Source organism: Nerophis lumbriciformis, linkage group LG02, assembly GCF_033978685.3.
Source record: "Nerophis lumbriciformis linkage group LG02, RoL_Nlum_v2.1, whole genome shotgun sequence".
In the NCBI taxonomy this organism is placed as follows: Eukaryota; Metazoa; Chordata; class Actinopteri; order Syngnathiformes; family Syngnathidae; genus Nerophis; species Nerophis lumbriciformis.
Genome location: NC_084549.2, coordinates 63,772,838 through 63,791,609, shown reverse-complemented (window position 1 = coordinate 63,791,609; position 18,772 = coordinate 63,772,838). Strand labels below are relative to the sequence as shown.

The 18,772-nt window shown below is 38.6% G+C and overlaps 1 protein-coding gene across 2 annotated transcripts in view; it reads right to left on the bottom strand.

Moving 5' to 3' along the window:
- Positions 1-1,586: 1,586 nt before the first annotated feature.
- The window catches only part of ugp2b (UDP-glucose pyrophosphorylase 2b), an 83,251-nt gene continuing 66,065 nt past the window's right edge, over positions 1,587-18,772 (bottom strand). For both annotated transcript variants that reach the window (XM_061966370.1, XM_061966364.2), the window contains exons 5-10: positions 18,630-18,763; positions 11,655-11,952; positions 8,721-8,918; positions 6,838-7,080; positions 6,674-6,778; positions 1,587-2,667 (exon numbers count right to left, since the gene is read on the bottom strand). In XM_061966370.1, coding sequence (XP_061822354.1) covers positions 2,560-2,667; positions 6,674-6,778; positions 6,838-7,080; positions 8,721-8,918; positions 11,655-11,952; positions 18,630-18,763 — 1,086 coding nt within the window. In that variant the 3' untranslated portion in view covers positions 1,587-2,559. The remainder of the gene's footprint in view (positions 2,668-6,673; positions 6,779-6,837; positions 7,081-8,720; positions 8,919-11,654; positions 11,953-18,629; positions 18,764-18,772) is intronic.

Sequence of the window (18,772 nt, the reverse complement as noted above, 5' to 3'; positions counted from 1 at the left end):
AGAAAAAAAATGTAAAAAGAAAAAAATAATAGTTAAATTGTTATATGTATCCAGTGATTATACTATAAAGTTATTTTCCATTTAACTTCACCAGTTTTAGATTATTTTTATTCAAAATCGCTGAATTTTCACATTTGCCGTTCAAATACTGAGAAGAGACTTGCGGTGAGTCAGCAGCCAGTTGAGCCTCACCATGGATTGCGCAATGACTTGGCTAACTGCTGGCCTGCTGTGCAGTGAGACCGTATTGCAATGTGAATTATATTATACATTTCCATAGTTTAGTTAGCTGAGGTATGTATATAAAGTACAGTGTATTTTGTCAACAACTTTATGTGTGTAACGTATTTCTTGTGCTGAGCAATCATAAAACGGCTGCGAAGACGCACTGGGTGAGGCACGCAATTCTCCCGCCTCATGGTGGTAGAGGGCGCTAGTGATTTTTCCCCTTTTTTTCAAAACTGTATTTATAACAAACATGGCATTTTTATTAGAGTAAACCAGCGTTTGTGGGTGTGTTTTGTCAGATGCAAAATTATTGTTTAATTGCTTGCAATAACATTAAATCAAATGAATGTGTCTGCCAATATGGAGGATTATATACTGTATCCAAGATGAAATACTTCTCTAAACTGGACTTTAAGACAAAATGAATGTGATCATACAAAGTAGGTTTTCATGGAGGATAGCTATTGCTGCTTCAGATACAAGTACAGAAAGGTAAGATACACTCACAATACTTGATTTATTTTGTCAAAACCAAATGGGACCAAAAAGTATTTAATAACAACTTTATCAAATACTTTTTGGACCCATTTATCATATCATAATATTATGATAATGTTTTTATGAAAGCAAATAAATCCCTTCTTTTTCTTGTTATTCTAATGTGCAACCTAATGATTAGAGCTGCACATATGAATTTAAGTAAAAAAAAGAAAATAAAAAAACTCAAAGTATCTTTGCCTCACCTGGTGTATAGTTCACCGCACGTCACTGGTTGTATTGCCTTTGAAGACGACACACACAACAGAATGTTCATTTTTAAGGTTAGCAGGATGAAGTTGTATAGGAATTCATCTCAAAATTGGATTTGAGAAGGGGCAAATCATTTGTCACGGGACTAAGATTCTTGTGGATGTGGTTACAAAAATATTGTGTTTACACAAATATTCCATTGTTTGTGTTTGTGACCTGCGATGAGGTGGCGACTTGTCCAGGGTGTACCCCGCCTTCCGCCTGATTGTAGCTGCGAAAGGCTCCAGCGCCCCCGTGACCCCAAAGAGAATAAGCGGTAGAAAATGGATGGATGGATGGATGTGTTTTTGTCATAATAATGGGGTTTCTTTGACAAAAAGGGCATAAAACATAAAAAAATAAATTCTAAAAAAATAAACATATCACCAGATAGATCGGAAGTTGATCTAGAGAAGTGGTTCTCAAACTTTTTTCACCAAGTACCACCAAAATACAGTAGCGTAGTAGGCCTAAGTATCCGTTAAAAACACGGCAAAGGTGTTATTTAACAAATATATTTAATATATTTGACCACTGTAACATTAAACACAGATTGAACAGTAACAATGTGTTTGACTACAGGGTAATATTTGAATATAAGAAAATAAAAGACTATAATCACTTAATAAGGTGTACCGCTAGCTGGCGCACACGTACCACTAGTGGTAGACCTACCACCGTTTGAGAATCACTGATCTCGAGATTTTAGCGTTGAAAGTAAAAAAAAGAAAGAAAAAAGGTTTGTATTAATTAAAGAAAATAAATGAATTAATATACGCATAATTTTTTGTATCATATTGCACTTTAATCACACTTATTGCTCTCAGTCTTGTCATTCACATGTTGGACACCTTATGTGTGTGTGTGTGTGTGTATATATATATATATATATATACTGTATATATATATTATTTAATTTGTTTTACTGTGTTTGGCATCTCCCTAAGACACAATGACAAAGTAGGCATGTGGTTTCATAAAAGAAGAGCAAAGAAACACTACTAATAATAATGCACACTTCATGATATGAAGACACAACAAGTACATCAATGCTGTTTCACTTGTGAAATGCTTTTTAGACAAGTTACTTTGGGGGAAGTTTACTTCTGCACACAAACTTCACGTTTCGGCAATAGTTTTGTTTTTAAAGAATAGAATCACAATGGTACAATTTATCCGAGCCTTCGTGGGTCGCATTATTATTACATTTCATCGGGACACACAATTATCACTTCCATCATCATAATATTAGTAGTGTGATTGACGTGTGGAAAGTAATTCATGCATAAAAAGTCCTAACACGTTAGCGTGATTGCTAAATGATGCTTGGGGCAATAGTGAAGTTGGTGTGTGACATAAACCACCCCATTTGAGAATGTAGGCGTGTTATTAAGGAGTATTGTTTGCAGCCAGAAGGGGGCAGTGTGTTCCTGCTTCTTAGGCGTCCTCCTTAACCATCTGCCACTAGAGGTGAAACAAACCAACAAGAGAAAAGCAGGTCACATGATCGGGATGACGAGGATAGGCGGGGTTTAAAAGGCCTCAGTGGTCCAGGATGCGCAGGTTGCCGGACACGATCTTGTTCTCCAGCATGGAGCCGGCGGGGATGTCTATGCGGTCGCCGTGGTTGGCGATGATGATGACTGTGCCCTGTGGGGAGGTAGAGGCGTACCGGTGATTGCGCGCATGGAAGGCCGCTTGAATAATTCAACGCTCCTACTGGCTATGGAACATTTTGAAATAAAAAGCTGCCAAGTTTGATCACGGCTGAAACGATATCAGTTCCAGTGTTTTCCCCAGAAACTTTCTTAGTTAAGGTGGTGTCTCTCCAGGGGGAAGGGGGCTTCACCCGGGACAGGCTGACGGACGGGGAAGGGGCTGGGTGGGTGTAAGGAACAGTGTAATTTGGCCTGTCGCCAGGGGGCAATAGACTACAGACTGTGGTGAAGTAGGCCGGCTTCGTCGCGTGAAGAAGCCTACAATTTTTGGTTGTGTTTTCCACTCCGTATGCTGAATGGCAATATACGATATATATCTCGATATTTTTTCCGTAAAGTAAAAACAAAACACAAAACAGTCCTCCTTACCTGAGATACTAAGTACGTCATTATTTTGACTTAGTAAATATTGACTTACGAAGACAAAATAATGACCTTTTCGGACTATAAGTTGCTCCGGCCGAAAATGCATAATAAAGAAGGAAAAAAACATATATAAGTCGCACTGGAGTATAAGTTGCATTTTTTGGGGAAATTGATTTGATAAAACCCAACACCAAGAATAGACATTTGAAAGGCAATTCAAAATAAATAAAGAATAGTGAACAACAGGCTGAATAAGTGTACGTTATATGAGGCATAAATAACCAACTGAGAACGTGCCTGGTATGTTAATGTAACATATTATGGTAAGAGTCATTCAAATAACTATAACATATAGAACATGCTATACGTTTACCAAACAATCTGTCACTCCTAATCGCTAAATCCCATGAAATCTTATACGTCTAGTCTCTTACGTGAATGAGCTAAATAATATTATTTGATATTTTACGGTAATGTGTTAATAATTTCACACATAAGTCGCTCCTGAGTATAAGTCGCACCCCCGGCCAAACTATGAAAAAAACTGCGACTTATAGTCCGAAAAATACGGTAAGTCAAATGAATGACTTACTGTAAATAAGCGTTTGCAATAAGCGTTTGAAAAAGAGTTAAAAGTGGGGCCACATGCTGACATATGCTCAACTCATCATGCTTAATTTACAGGACAAAAAAATAATTTTTAAATTACATTTTTTTTTTTTTAAGACTTTAGTTTAGGCGGTGGCTCTTTGTTGTTAAGGCGGCCGCCTTAACAACAAAGCGCTGTGGGGAACCCTGAGTTCATATGGCGATAGACATGTAATCGATAGCAAAAAAAAATGTGTTTGATAAAAATGTTAGATTTTTTTTTTCCTTCGCGGGAAGAAAGCGTAAGTATGGAAGCAAGGTTGGTTGCACGAACAAAGGCACTCGCTCGCTGGTAAACTAGCAATGCAGGAAGTGATCACTGATCACTGGGAGTGACAGGCTAACATCCAATCAGGTAACAGTATCAACTATCAAGTTTGGTTGCGCTATCTTGTTGTCTCGTCCCCCACCAAGTCCGGTAATACCTCAACAACTTAGCTGTGCTCACCCTTTAGAGCACAGCTGTAACTTCCTGGCACTAAACGTGCAGAAAATAGTTCTTCACAGGTTTCTCTATGTTTACACTTTGCACTGTTTTCTTACACTTTATGAAGGATTTCTTGCATAGTCCTTGTTTCTGCACCTTCGTTTTAAAAGATGTGATTTTACAACTTTGTTGTAATTATTGTTATCAATCCATAGTAACACTTATATGGTGATGCAGTTTTTAGCTAAAATGATTTTAAAAATATTTGAAATGTTTTAAATACGCCTTATTTTCACACCGAGTCATACCAAAGACTATAAAAATGGGACCCATTACCGCCCTGCTTGGCACTCAGCATCAAGGGTTGGAATTGGGGGTTAAATCACCAAAAATGATTCCCGGGCGCGGCCACCGCTGCTGCCTACTGCTCCCCTCACCTCCCAGGGGTGATCAAGGGTGATGGGTCAAATGCAGAGCATAATTTCGCCACACCTAGTGTGTGTGTGACAATCATTAGTACTTTAACTTTAACTTTAACCTTTAACTTTAATGTGATTTTAGAATTATTGTAATTATCGATATTGACCAATATAAAACACTGATATCGTGATACAGTTTTCAGTTAACATGTTTAAAATCTTTTGAAATGTTTAAAGTTTTTTAAAGATATTTTAAGTCTTCCTAATTTTTGCCTCCTTCATTTTCAGAAGTTGTGTTCAAGTGTTCAATGTGGGTTTAGATTTTTTTAATGAACACTTAAAATCGTGACAGTTTTCAGCTTAAATATTTTTAAAATGTTTGAAATGCTTCAAAAAGTTTAAAATGTTTTGAATACTCTTTGTTTTTGCACATTTAATTTAAAATGTTTTTGTTAATTGCTAAATGTGATTTTAGAACTGTGTTGTAATTATCGATATCAATCGATAAAAAGGCGATAACATTTTTAGTTAAAATGTTTAAAAATATTTTAAAATGTTTTCAGTATTCCTTGTTTTTGCACCTTCAGTTTAAGATGTTATTGTTAAGTGTTCAATGTGATTTTACAATTTTGATGTAATTATCGATATCGACCGTTAAACACTGATATCGCGATACAGTTTTCAGTTAAAATGTTTAGACTGTTTTAAAATTTTTGAATTATTCCTTTATTTTGGACCTTCATTTTGAGAGGTTATGTTTAAGTGTTAAATGTGATTTTACAATTTTGATGTAATTATCGATATCGACCGATATAAAACACTGATATCGCGATACAGTTTTCGGTTAAAATGTTTTAATTATTCCTTATTTTTGCACCTTCATTTTAAGAGGTTAATGTTAAGTGATTTTACAGATTTGATGTAATTATCGATACTGATCGATACGATACACTGATACAGCTTTCAGTTCAAAGGTTTTAAAATGTTATACTTATTGGTTATTTTTGCACCTTCATTTTAAGAGGTTATTGTTAAGTGGGGACGGCGTGGCGAAGTTGGGAGAGTGGCTGGCCAGCAACCTGAGGGTTCCTGGTTCGATTCCCCACCTTCTACCAACCTCGTCACATCCATTGTGTCCTTGAGCAAGACACTTCACCCTTGCTCCTGATGGGTTGTGATTAGGGCCTTGCATGGCAGCTCCCGCCATCAGTGTGTGAATGTGTGTGTGAATGGGTGAATGTGGAACTAGTGTCAAAGCGCTTTGAGTTCCTTGAAGGTAGAAAAGCGCTATACAAATATAACCCATTTACCATTTAAGTGACTTTACAATTTTGATGGAATTATCGATATCGACTATTAAACACTGATACCGCGATACAGTTTTCAGTTAAAATGTTTGGACTGTTTTAATTATTCCTTAATTTTGGACCTTCATTTTAAGAGGTTATGTTTAAGTGTTAAATGTGATTTTACAATTTTGATGTAATTATCGATATCGACCGATATAAAACACTGATATCGCGATACAGTTTTCAGGTAAAATGTTTCAATTATTCCTTATTTTTGCACCTTCATTTTAAGAGGTTATTGTTAAGTGATTTTACAGATTTGACGTATTTATCGATACTGATCGATATGAAACACTGATATCAGGATATAGCTTTCAGTTCAAATGTTATAATTATTCGTTATTTGTGCACCTTCATTTTAAGAGGTTATTGTTAAGTGGGGATGGCGTGGCGCGGTTGGGAGAGTGCCAGCAATCTGAGGGTTCCTGGTTCGATCCCCACCTTCTACCAACCTCGTCACATCCGTTGTGTCCTTGAGCAAGACACTTCACCCTTGCTCCTGATGGGTTGTGGTGTGTGAATGGGTGAATGTGGAAATAAGTGTCAAAGCGCTTTGAGTTCCTTGAAGGTAGAAAAGCGCTACACAAGTATCACCCATTTACCATTTAAGTGACTTTACAGATTTGATGTAATTATTGATATCGACCGATATGAAACACTAATATCGTGATAGTTTTTAGCCGTATCGCCGAGACCTGAAATGACAAAAGCAGCAAAATGCACATTTACCTTCAGCGAAACGTTCTTCCCGAAGGTAACGTCGCCGGACACGGTCAGGTGGTCCAGCTCCAGCATGTCGGGGATGCTCTCAAAGCGGGTCAGGTACTCCTGGACCTGGGGGCGGGAGGGAAGACGTCACCCTGCAGTTGTTGGATGGTGACTGGCGTGTTCACCTTAGTGAAGGAGCTGCCCAGCTTGACGTGCGGCGTGGTGGCAAACTCCCTCTTGGGGCTCATGGTGAGCGAGCCGGCGTCCAGGCTGTACAGGTTGGACATGACCAGCAGCAGGTCGGACGTGGTCTTGACGGGCAGGAAGCGGCTGCGCGGCACGTTGATGCCCATGGCGTTGTCGAAGCACTTGATGGCGGCGCCCACCGCCGTCTCCAACTGGATGACATTTTGCCCGCCGTCCAGCGTCTGCGAAGACGAGACATGACCATGTGCTTCTCAGCAAAGAGTCCCTGTCCTCACGGGGTAACTGTGGCGCTTTCAGAGGCCACGCCCCCTCAAGGATGAAGACTCATACACTTTGCAAGTCATAACAGACCAGGAGCTAAACAAAAACTTGACTTGGACGAGATGTAACCCGACTTGGACTAGATCTAGTCTAGACTAGTGGGACTACATGTAGTGGACTAGATGTAGTCCCAGTCTAGGCTTAAATATCTGACCCAGACTAGAACTAACCAGACTAATGGAACCAGATCTGTCCCAGGTCTATCCAGACTACTGAATCCAGACTATCCAGACTTGTGCGACTAGGTCTAGTCCAGATGGGACTAGATATAGTGGACTAGTTCTAATCCCTGACTGGGTCTAGGTCTAATCCAAATTGGGTCTAAATCTGACCCCAAGTGGGACTAATTCTGGGTCTGTGACTAGATCTAGTCCAAGCCTGCGACTAGATCTGACCAGAGTAGTGGAAATATATAATTCCCAGGTCTGTCCAGGTTAGTGGGACTAGATATGTCCCAATCTGTCCAGACTAGTATAACTAGATCTATCCCAGGCCTGCACAGACTAGTGGGACTAGTTCCAGTTCCAGACTGGGACTGGTCCAAACTAGGACTATAACTGGCCAGTCTGGGACTAGATCTAGTTCCAGTCTAGGTATAGTTCTGACTAGGGACTAGATCAGTGTCCGACCAGTCCATACTACTGAAACTGGATCTGGCAACACTAGTGGGACTAGGTTTAGTCCAGACTGGGACTAAACCTACTACAGACTAGATTTGACTAGATTCTAGAGCTGGACTAGGTCTAGTCCATATAGGGACTACATCAAATGGACTAGTTCTAATTCTAGACTGGTACTAGGTCTAGTCCAAACTGAAACTACATTTAGTCCCTGATCTGGACTAAATCTGGGTCTGCGACTAGGACAATACATCTAGTTCAAGCCTGGGACGAGATTTGACCAGACTAGCGGAACTAGATTTTTTTTCCAGTTCTGTCCTGATTAGTGGAACCAGATCTATTCCATAACTGTCTTGACTACTGAAACTAGACCTGTCTAGACTAGTGGGACTAGATCTAGTCCAGACTGGAACTAGATCTAGCGCACTACTTATAGTCCCGGACTAGGTCTAGTCCAAATAGGGACTAGATCTAATGGACTAGTTCTAATTCCAAGCTGGTAGTAGGACTAGTCCAAATTGGGACTACATCTGACCCTGATTGGGACTAAAACTGAGACTACGACTAGGACTATACCTAGTCTAAGCCTGGGACTAGATATTTTTCCAGATCTGTCCAGACTAGTGGAACCAGATCTGTCCCAGAACTGTCAAGAGTGGGACAAGAACTAGTCCAGACTAGTGGGAATAGATTTAGTCCAGACTAGTCTAGTTCCAGACTAGGACTAGACCGTGTCTGGTCTTCACTGCAGATGTGTTAATTGCGATAAAGTTTAAATCTAATTAATAATTGTGATGGATGAATCCACATATATTTTTCAGCTGAAATAATTACTATATTATTTAAAAGTAGAATATTTTGTTATTTTCGCAGCGGCTGACGTGGTCTTGGTGACTCGTCTGCAGGTCCTGAGTGCTGACCTTGGGATTGACGATGATCTCCAGGTCCATGGCCTTCTGCTCCTGCAGCCTCTTGATGGCGGCCAGCGAGATCCACAGGTTGTTGGTGTTGAAGATCTTGAACTTGGACACCGACTTGAACTCGTCCACGTGGGCTTTGGGGACCTGGGCGATCTCTAGCAGGCGCAGTTTGCCATCGTACTGGATCAGCGTCCCGCCCTAAAGGTCAGCAGTCGTAAATTTAGATTTCTCTTAGGAGTAAAAAAATTCATGTTGAATTATATCAGCTTGCTTGTAAAATTTATGATGCAGTAGGAAGGGGATTCATATGGCCCTATTTGTCAAGGTTTACCTCACACATGAAACGTGACAAATTGGGAAGTAGATTGTTGAATATCTTAAAATGTGTTTTGTGGCAATTCCATCCTTGACTTTGTCAGTTGCTATGTAGAGTGGCACTTTCCATAATTTTCAGCAGAATGCATTGCAAAATGATTAACCCCCACCTCCTCACACGAGATCCACCCAGGAATGGGGCCATATGAATCCCTTCCCTACTGTATCATGTCCGATACAAGCACTCCTGCAGTTAACATCTAAATAAGCGCACAAGGTTTAGTCAAGTCATTGACAAAAGGTAAACATGCTCGGCTACAGGTTACTCGGAGCTAGCGGCTACGCAACACCTAAGCACACAATAGCACACAAGCTAGACATACATTTATTAAACAATATTGTAGGATATAAGTATCAAATAAAGTTGCATATGACTTACACATACAAAGTCTGCAAGGCAGACAAACGTGTCCGCATCATTCAACTTCCTGCATCATAAGCTTAACTTAATGAATTATTGTGACCAGTAGGTGTCGCCAAAAGACCACTCCACTTCAATTTAAAGACAGCGTAAGTCCATTATACATGGATAATAATAAATCATACCTGCTATTGTTCTGTTAATTCATTCCACACTACTAAATAATACAAGTACCATATTTTTCGGAGTATAAGTCGCTCCGGAATATAAGTCGCACCGGCCGAAAATGCATATAATAAAGAAGGAAAAAAACATATAAGTCGCACTGGAGTATAAGTCGCATTTTTTGGGGAAATTTATTTGATAAAACCCAACACCGAGAATAGACATTTGAAAGGCAATTTAAAATAAATAAAGAATAGTGAACAACAGGCTGAATAAGTGTACGTTATATGAGGCATAAATAACCAACTGGTATGTTAACGTAACATATTATGGTAAGAGTCATTCAAATAACTATAACATATAGAACATGCTATATGTTTACCAAACAATCTGTCACTCCTAATCGCTAAATCCCATGAAATCTTATACGTCTAGTCCAGGGGTCGGCAACCCAAAATGTTGTAAGAGCCATATTGGACCAAAAATACAAAAACAAATCTGTCTGGAGCCGCAAAAAATTAAAAGCCATATTACATACAGATAGTGTGTCATGAGATATAAATTGAATTAAGAGGACTTAAAGGAAACCAAAAGACCTCAAATATAGCTACAAATGAGGCATAATGATGCAATATGTACATATAGCTAGCCCAAATAGCATATTAGCATCGATTAGCTTGCAGTCATGCAGTGACCAAATATGGTCACTCCACGCAAGTCAATAACATCAACAAAACTCACCTTTGTGCATTCACGCACAACGTTAAAAGTTTGGTGGACAAAATGAGACAGAAAAAGGAGAGGCATAAAACACGTCCTCGAAAGTCGGAGAAAGTTGTACATGTAAACAAACTACGGTGAGTTCAAGGACCGCCAAAATTAGTAGGACAAAACGGCGCTCGCCAAATACTCGAATCAGTGAAGCATGTTTAATATCGGCAGGCCGATATTATCGGCCGATAAATGCTTTAAAATGTAATATCGGAAAATATCGGTATCGTTTTTTTAAATTATTAAATCAACATAAAAAACACAAGATACACTTACAATTAGTGCACCAACCCAAAAAACCTTCCTCCCCCATTTACACTCATTCACACAAAAGGGTTGTTTCTTTCTGTTATTAATATTCTGGTTCCTACATTATATATCAATATATATCAATACAGTCTGCAAGGGATACAGTCCGTAAGCACACATGATTGTGCGTGCTGCTGGTCCAATAATAGTACTAACCTTTAACAGTTAATTTTATTCATTTTCATTAATTACTAGTTTCTATGTAACTGTTTTTATATTGTTTTACTTTCTTTTTTATTCAAGAAAATGTTTTTAATTTATTTATCTTATTTTATTTTATAATTAAAAAAAAAAAACGACCTTATCTTCACCATACCTGGTTGTCCAAATTAGGCATAATAATGTGTTAATTCCACGACTGTATATATCAGTATCGGTAATTAAAGAGTTGGACAATATCGGAATATCGGACATCCCTAATGTTTAATATAAACAGTGTGCTTTATAACAATTATGGAGGTTTGTGTCATGTTTGTCCTCCTACAGAAACCATATTAAAACAAAAAATATATTTTTTTCCCCTCATCTTTTAACATTTTTAAAACATTTTTGAAAAAGCTCCAGAGAGCCAATAGGGCCCCGGTCTAGTCTCTTACGTGAATGAGCTAAATAATATTATTTGGTATTTTTCGGTAATGTGTTAATAATTTCACACATGAGTCACTCCTGAGTATAAGTCGCACCCCTGGCCAAACTACGAAAAAAACTGCGACTTATAGTCCGAAAAATACGATATGTATGATTCCTGCTGATATCGCATTGGATCAATATCGGGACAATACTCAAAGCTCCAGTATCAGTAACATATCAGAAGTGTAAACGTTATATTGGGACACTCCCAGCTTCTTTTTAATGCTCCACGCTGGTTTGCCAGCGTAGCTCACAGCGAAATGGTTTTCCTTGATATTTTATGGAAAGCCAGTTTCAGTGTCCGTTCCGTTGTTGTCACAAACCTTGACGTCGGCGCGCGTCTTGTCCGTGACCTCCATGACAAACTCACAGCGCTTGCCGTTGGGCTGGCCGACCAGGTGGTTGAGGATGTGCAGGTCGACGGTGGCGCCCAGGTTGTCGATGTTGGACACGAAGATGTACTCCTTGCCCTGAGCGATCAGCTGGTCCAGCAAGCCCGAGTTGTAGAAGCTAGCGTAGATATCGCCGTGGCCCGGCGGGTACCAGCCCTCGGCGTTCTGGCCCGTCATGGTCAGGCTGGCGGACACGGGCAGGAGGGACTCCTTGTTGATGCGAGGGTACCTGACGGGCAGGATACAGAGAACATCCTTTAAAGAGGACTTGGAGGAGGCAACACGCCAACATGTGAGCCTGATCAAAGACCTCCAGAGCTGGACTGTCATGTGGAGTCAACATCCACTTAATGCTCTCATCATTAGACGCTCCTGGAGCTGGTTCACTTAAAATGTTTGATGAACCTGAAAGAAATTGTTCGGAACTCCAAACGCAAATTTTGAAAAGCACAGCGGTGGAAGATGAGACCATGTATCCCGGCAGGCATCCTCCAGTTGTTCAAAGATCAGGGGTTCTTAACCTTTTAAACCCTCGGGGCCCAACATTTCCACTACAACTGAATTAACACTGAATTAGTAATATTACTCTTATTTTAAAGCTATTCAATGATTATATCCTAAATACTTACCTTGTCAAATGATATGAAAATAGAGATGTCCGATAATGGCTTTTTTTTTTTTTTTCCGATATTCCGATATTGTCCAACTCTTTAATTACCGATTCCGATATCAACCGATACCGATATATACAGTCGTGGAATTAACACATTATTATGCCTAATTTTGTTGTGATGTCCCGCTGGATGCATTAAACAATATAACAAGGTTTTTCCAAAATAAATCAACTCAAGTTATGGAAAAAAGTGCCAACATGGCACTGCCATATTCATTATTGAAGTCACAAAGTGCATTATTTTTTTTAACATGCCTCAAAACAGCAGCTTAGAATTTGGGACATGCTCTCCCTGAGAAAGCTTTGGAGGTTGAGGTGGGCGGGGTTGAGGTGGTGGTGGGGGGGCTAGGGGGTAGCGGGGGGGGGGGGGGGGGTGTATATTGTAGCGTCCCGGAAGAGTTAGTGCTGCAAGGGGTTCTGGGTATTTGTTCTGTTGTGTTACGGTGCGGATGTTCTCCCGAAATGTGTTTGTCATTCTTGTTTGGTGTGGGTTCACAGTGTGGCGCATATTTGTAACAGTGTTAAAGTTGTTTATATGGCCACCCTCAGTGTGATCTGTATGGCTGTTGACCAAGTATGGCTTGCATTGTGTGTGTGAAAAGCCGTAGATATTATGTGACTGGGCCGGCACGCAAAGGCAGTGCCTTTAAGGTTTATTGGCGCTCTCTACTTCTCCCTACGTCCGTGTACGTAGCGGCGTTTTAAAAAGTCATACATTTTACTTTTTGAAACCGATACCGATAATTTTGAAACCAATATCGATAATTTCCGATATTACATTTTAAAGCATTTATCGGCCGATAATATCGGCAGTCCGATATTATCGGACATCCCTATATGAAAGCATGAAGTAATCACAGATATATATTTTTATTTAACACAAAAAACCTTAGGCTGAGGTCAGGCTTATTAGGAGAAGAAGTACTAAACAAATATACTGCATAAGAAATAACTCATAAATAACTAACGGGGAAAAAATGACATACAATTATGTTGTTATTAATGAATACGTTTAAGAAAATTACAGTGCAAATGAAAATACAGCTTTACCACTTATTCATATTTTTTGCACTAAAGAAACCTCTCTAGGACTATGTTTACACTGTAGGCCAAAGTGGACCAAATCTGATTTTTTTATTTTTTCAATCCGATTTTTGGAGCTGACAGATTAATCACACTTTTGAATTTTGATTAATTGCAAATAATCCCAGTTAAATATTTGCCGGCATAATTGAATTACCGTATTTTTCGGACCGTAGGACGCACAGGATTATAAGGCGCACTGCCAATGAGCGGTTTTATTCAGGTCTTCATACATAAAACGCACCGGATTGTAAGATTTTTTTTTTCTACATTTCAAACACTTCCTTGTAGTCTACATAACACGTAATAATGGTTCTTTGGTCAAAATGCTGCAATGATTAGGTTTTACAGACCATCTTCAAACTGCTTTCTGACCCGTTTTGTGGGAGGTCTTATCCACGTGCCTCCACTTCGACAGCATCTTCTCCCCATCCAGTGCTAAAACAGGTCGTTTTTAGCACTTCCATAGAAAGTCTACTGACAGATATAACTTAGAACTGTAGGCTACTTTTATATTACAAATGGCAACAGCGGAGGATGAATGCCCCACAACAAGAGGATAGAGAAAAAGAAGCTTATTAAAACTACAGCGCAGACTACAAATTTCCGGGACTTAGGCAGATCCCAAATATACATCAGCAGGTACCAATAGGTAAGAAAAGTTGGTTTTGCATAATATTGCGAAACAAAACACCAGATGATATGTCTCCTAATAGGTGCCATTCTGGGGTCCTTATATCGTATTTTTCGGAGTATAAGTCGCTCCGGAGTATAAATCGCACCGGCCGAAAATGCATAATAAAGAAGGAAAAAAACATATATAAGTCGCATTTTTGGGGGAAATGTATTTGACAACACCAAGAATAGACATTTGAAAGGCAATTTAAAATAAATAAAGAATAGTGAACAACAGGCTGAATAAGTGTACGTTATATGAGGCATAAATAACCAACTGAGAACGTGCCTGGTATGTTAACGTAACATATTATGGTAAGAGTCATTCAAATAACTATAACATATAGAACATGCTATACGTTTACCAAACAATTTGTCACTCCTAATCGCTAAATCCCATGAAATCTTATACGTCTAGTCTCTTACGTGAATGAGCTAAATAATATTATTTGATATTTTACGGTAATGTGCTAATAATTTCACACATAAGTCGCTCTTGAGTATAAGTCGCACCCCCGGCCAAACTATGAAAAAAACTGCGACACACTGTACACACACCATATTAATACCCGTATGTTGAAGCACAGTACATCTGACTACGGTAGCCGTGATGCTCCGACAATCCATCAAGCGGTGCGGCTTTGTTGCTTACCAAAGTCCTACTAAAACATTTTGACAGATTTTTGAGCACTGTGTGTACTGTTCTATATTTTCAATGAAACATCAAAGTTTTGGTCTTGCTTGCTAACCTGTACTTGCTAGCATCATTTATTGAACATGGGGCATCAACCTCCAGTCCACATGTATCTCTTATGTGTGACTGCCATCTACTGGCCACACTTATCATTACACCCTGTATCAAATAAAATCGGTAAACACAATCAGAATTAAAAACGTACATTGGATGCACCGGGTTATAAGGCGCACTGTCGATTTTTGAGAAAATGAAAGGATTTTAAGTGAGCCTTAGTCTGAAAAATATGGTAATTTGCACCACGTTCAGTTACATCATGTTCCCTGCTGCTTTAAAATAATAGCGTTTTTGGTGCAACTTATAGTTCGAAAAAAACACGTTACCTTTTAAAAAAAGAAAACTTTTCAATAAATATGTGTCATCTAGTGATGGGTTGATGAGGCGTCATGAAGCGTTTCGACACATTACAAAACTGTATTGATACTGTGTCGATACTGTGTCACTAAATACTGACATCTGCTGGACATTAAAAATCCCTACAGGCAACCTATGGACCGACTCAACTGACACTGATTTTATGACCTAGTATATACAATAATATAAACTAAGTCATTGTATGTCATTTAGGATTATTTCTAGAGATAAATGCATTAAAATGTAATATCGGAAATTATCGGTATCGTTTATTTTATTATCGGTATCAGGTTGTTGTTTTTTTTTGTTTGGTTTCTTTATTAAATCAACATAAAAAACACAAGATACACTTACAATTAGTGCACCAACCCAAAAAACCTCCCTCCCCCCATACTCATTCACACAAAAGGGTTGTTTCTTTCTGTTATTAATATTCTGGTTCCTACATTATATATCAATATATATCAATACAGTCTGCAAGGGATACAGTCCGTAAGCACACATGATTGTGCGTGCTGCTGGTCCACTAATAGTACTAACCTTTAACAGTTAATTTTACTCATTTTCATTAATTACTAGTTTATATGTAACTGTTTTTATATTGTTTAACTCTTTTTTTATTCAAGAAAATGTTTTTAATTTATTTAACTTATTTTATTTTATTAATTTTTTTAAAAAGTACCTCATCTTCACCATACCTGGTTGTCCATATTAGGCATAATAATGTGTTAATTCCACGACTGTATATATTGGTTGATATCGGTATCGGTTGATATCGGTATCGGTAATTAAAGAGTTGGGCAATATCGGAATATTGGCAAAAAGCCATTTTTATCTTTTTTAGATAGAGTCAATAAATAATGTGAACATGTATCATAACATGGAAATCTAAGATAACGTGTTGTGAATGAGGATGCTTGTGGACTGGGAATGTTTTTTTTGTTTGTTTTTTTACACATTTTTATTTAAAAAAAACTGTTTTTCCAACGTATTAAATTTTAGACGATTTCTCTTCTTAGTTATTATTTCTTCGGCTGACAGCATTGAGGTGGATTTGTTAATGTACGACAATTCTGTCGTACAAATGAGACATTTAACCTGCAGAAAATATGAATAGTAAACTAAGAATCATTTTGAAGAGATTTTGAATTCTAATAGATCAAGTGGAAACTTTGAGAGAAGAGGATGAAACGACAAGGAAATTAACACAAATACATTTTTTTCCGATATATGATCAAAATATTCCCACACGACGGAAATCTTTCTTTTTGCCTGAGGCTGCTCCATGATCTCCGACGACGATAAATTAGAAATGACCAACGACAGAAGTGCGACGATTCTGTTGGCAGCAGCATCTCGTTGACAGATGCGCTTCCTTATAAAAACACAGTTTGGCGCGCAGGCGTCAGTGCGACACAGTTCGCGTATCGGTCACGTGACCCAAACAGCTCATGATCGGTCACGTGACTTTCTAAAAGCGGTACGCGCACCGACACAGGGTTTTGCTCTATGAGCTCGACGCATGCGCCGATGCACCGGTGTTGCCGGACCCATCACTAGTGTCATCTATTTGCTAACCGTAGTCCGAAGTGCACATTTGTGCAATAATATTGCAAATAAAGTGCTGATGTACACTAACAGACGAACATATCAATAAACATAACTCAGAGAGCACTTACGTCTGCATTTACTCTTCCATTAAGCGGTTGCTTAGGAATCACGATCATTGACATTTTCAGATGACAGTGCTGCTCCTTCTTTCTACAGTATGGACTGCCAATACATTTAGTGATTCATCCGCATACATACATGATTGATGCAAAAACGTGATGAATCGCATGCGTTGACTTCACACATTAACCGTGACAGCTTGTGCATCTATTGAGAGAACAGTGTTTCGATTAAGAAGTTGATTCTCAAACATTGAAATATGTGTGTCGGCTTTGAAGACGAATAAAAGTGTTCAACCTTTTAGAGCATTTTTGTCTGGCCAGTGGTGGAGAGAACATGTTGGCGGGACGGCCTCTCTCTTACACTGCAAAAACTGAAATCTAAGTAAGATTAAATACCTCAAATAAGGGTGATATTTGCTTATTTTCTGTCTGATAAGATAATTCTTCTCACTAAGCAGATTTTATGTTATGTTTTAAGGGTTTTAGTCCTAAATGATCTCAGTAAGATATTACAGCTTGTTGCTGAGATTTGATGACCTATATTGAGTAAAACATGCTTGAACTAGAATATCAAGTGTTGCAAAGCTCTGTCATCAACACTCACAAGTATAAAACTGCTTTTTTAAAGTAATAATTTCTTATTTCAAGCTTGAAATAAAAAATCAAGACTTTGACACAATTGTGTCCCGTAATTAAAACAGATGACAGCCAAATGGACTTCGCTGTTTTATTGTCAATGAAACAATAGAACATACGTACTCATATAGTAGTACAGTTGGCAAAGTACAGTAAACTGACAGTTAATATTTAAACATTTAACATGTGACATTTCAAACTATTTTGAACAGAAATAGTTCATGCACATTCAGATAAATTCTTCAAAATTACAATAAAAAAACATTTTGTCGGGGGCCGGGCTGTAAATATATACATATATATCCCTCCATCCATCTATTTGCTACCGCTTGTCCCTTTTGGGGTCGCGGGGGGTGCTGGAGCCTATCTCAGCTGCATATATATATATATATATATATATATATATATATATATATTCCTTGCGCACTAATTGACTGAAAGAGCACGCACTTGGCGTGATGATGTCATGTTATCGATGGAAAAATGCAAGAAATGTAATGCCGAGCGCATATCATTATGTCAAGATAATGGCACTAGCATTTACTTAATTTAAGAATATTTTTCAACATATTGAGAAAAAAGGTCTCATATTTGTTTTTTCTATCAAGAAAAGTGCACTTGTTATTAGTGAGAATATACTTATTTTAAGGTATTTAGGGGTTCATTGAGGTTAGCTAATTTGACTTGTTTTGGAAAGTCTTGACAAGCCAAATTTTCTTGTTCTATTGGCAGATAATTTTGCTTAATTCAAGTAAAATGCCCCTAACTTTTGTATTTTTTTTTCTTGTTTTTGAACACTGACTTTTTGCAGTGTATTGATTGACAGTTGAATAGTTTAAACATGGCCGCCGTGCTCCTTCCCTTCCTTTAAAAATGATGGCAATGTGGAAAGTTCCATTGGTCTGACAACGTGACATTAAATATGAATGATCCCGTTGCTCTAAGTGTTTAGTACAGCAGGATCTGTAGGTGAACGTGAGGTGACATATTGCTGTGTAGTGCACATATTGAAGTAACGCATACATGTACACCTACAGGTACACACGGCATATGCTGACCTGCTCTGGTTGAAGCAGTGTATCTTGACACGGTGGTGCGTGTACTTCTGCAGGATCTTCTTGGTGTCTTCGTCCGTGTTGAAGGAGTTCATGAGGACCAGAGGGACGTTGGTGTTGTACGTCTTGTTCAGGTGCTGCAACAC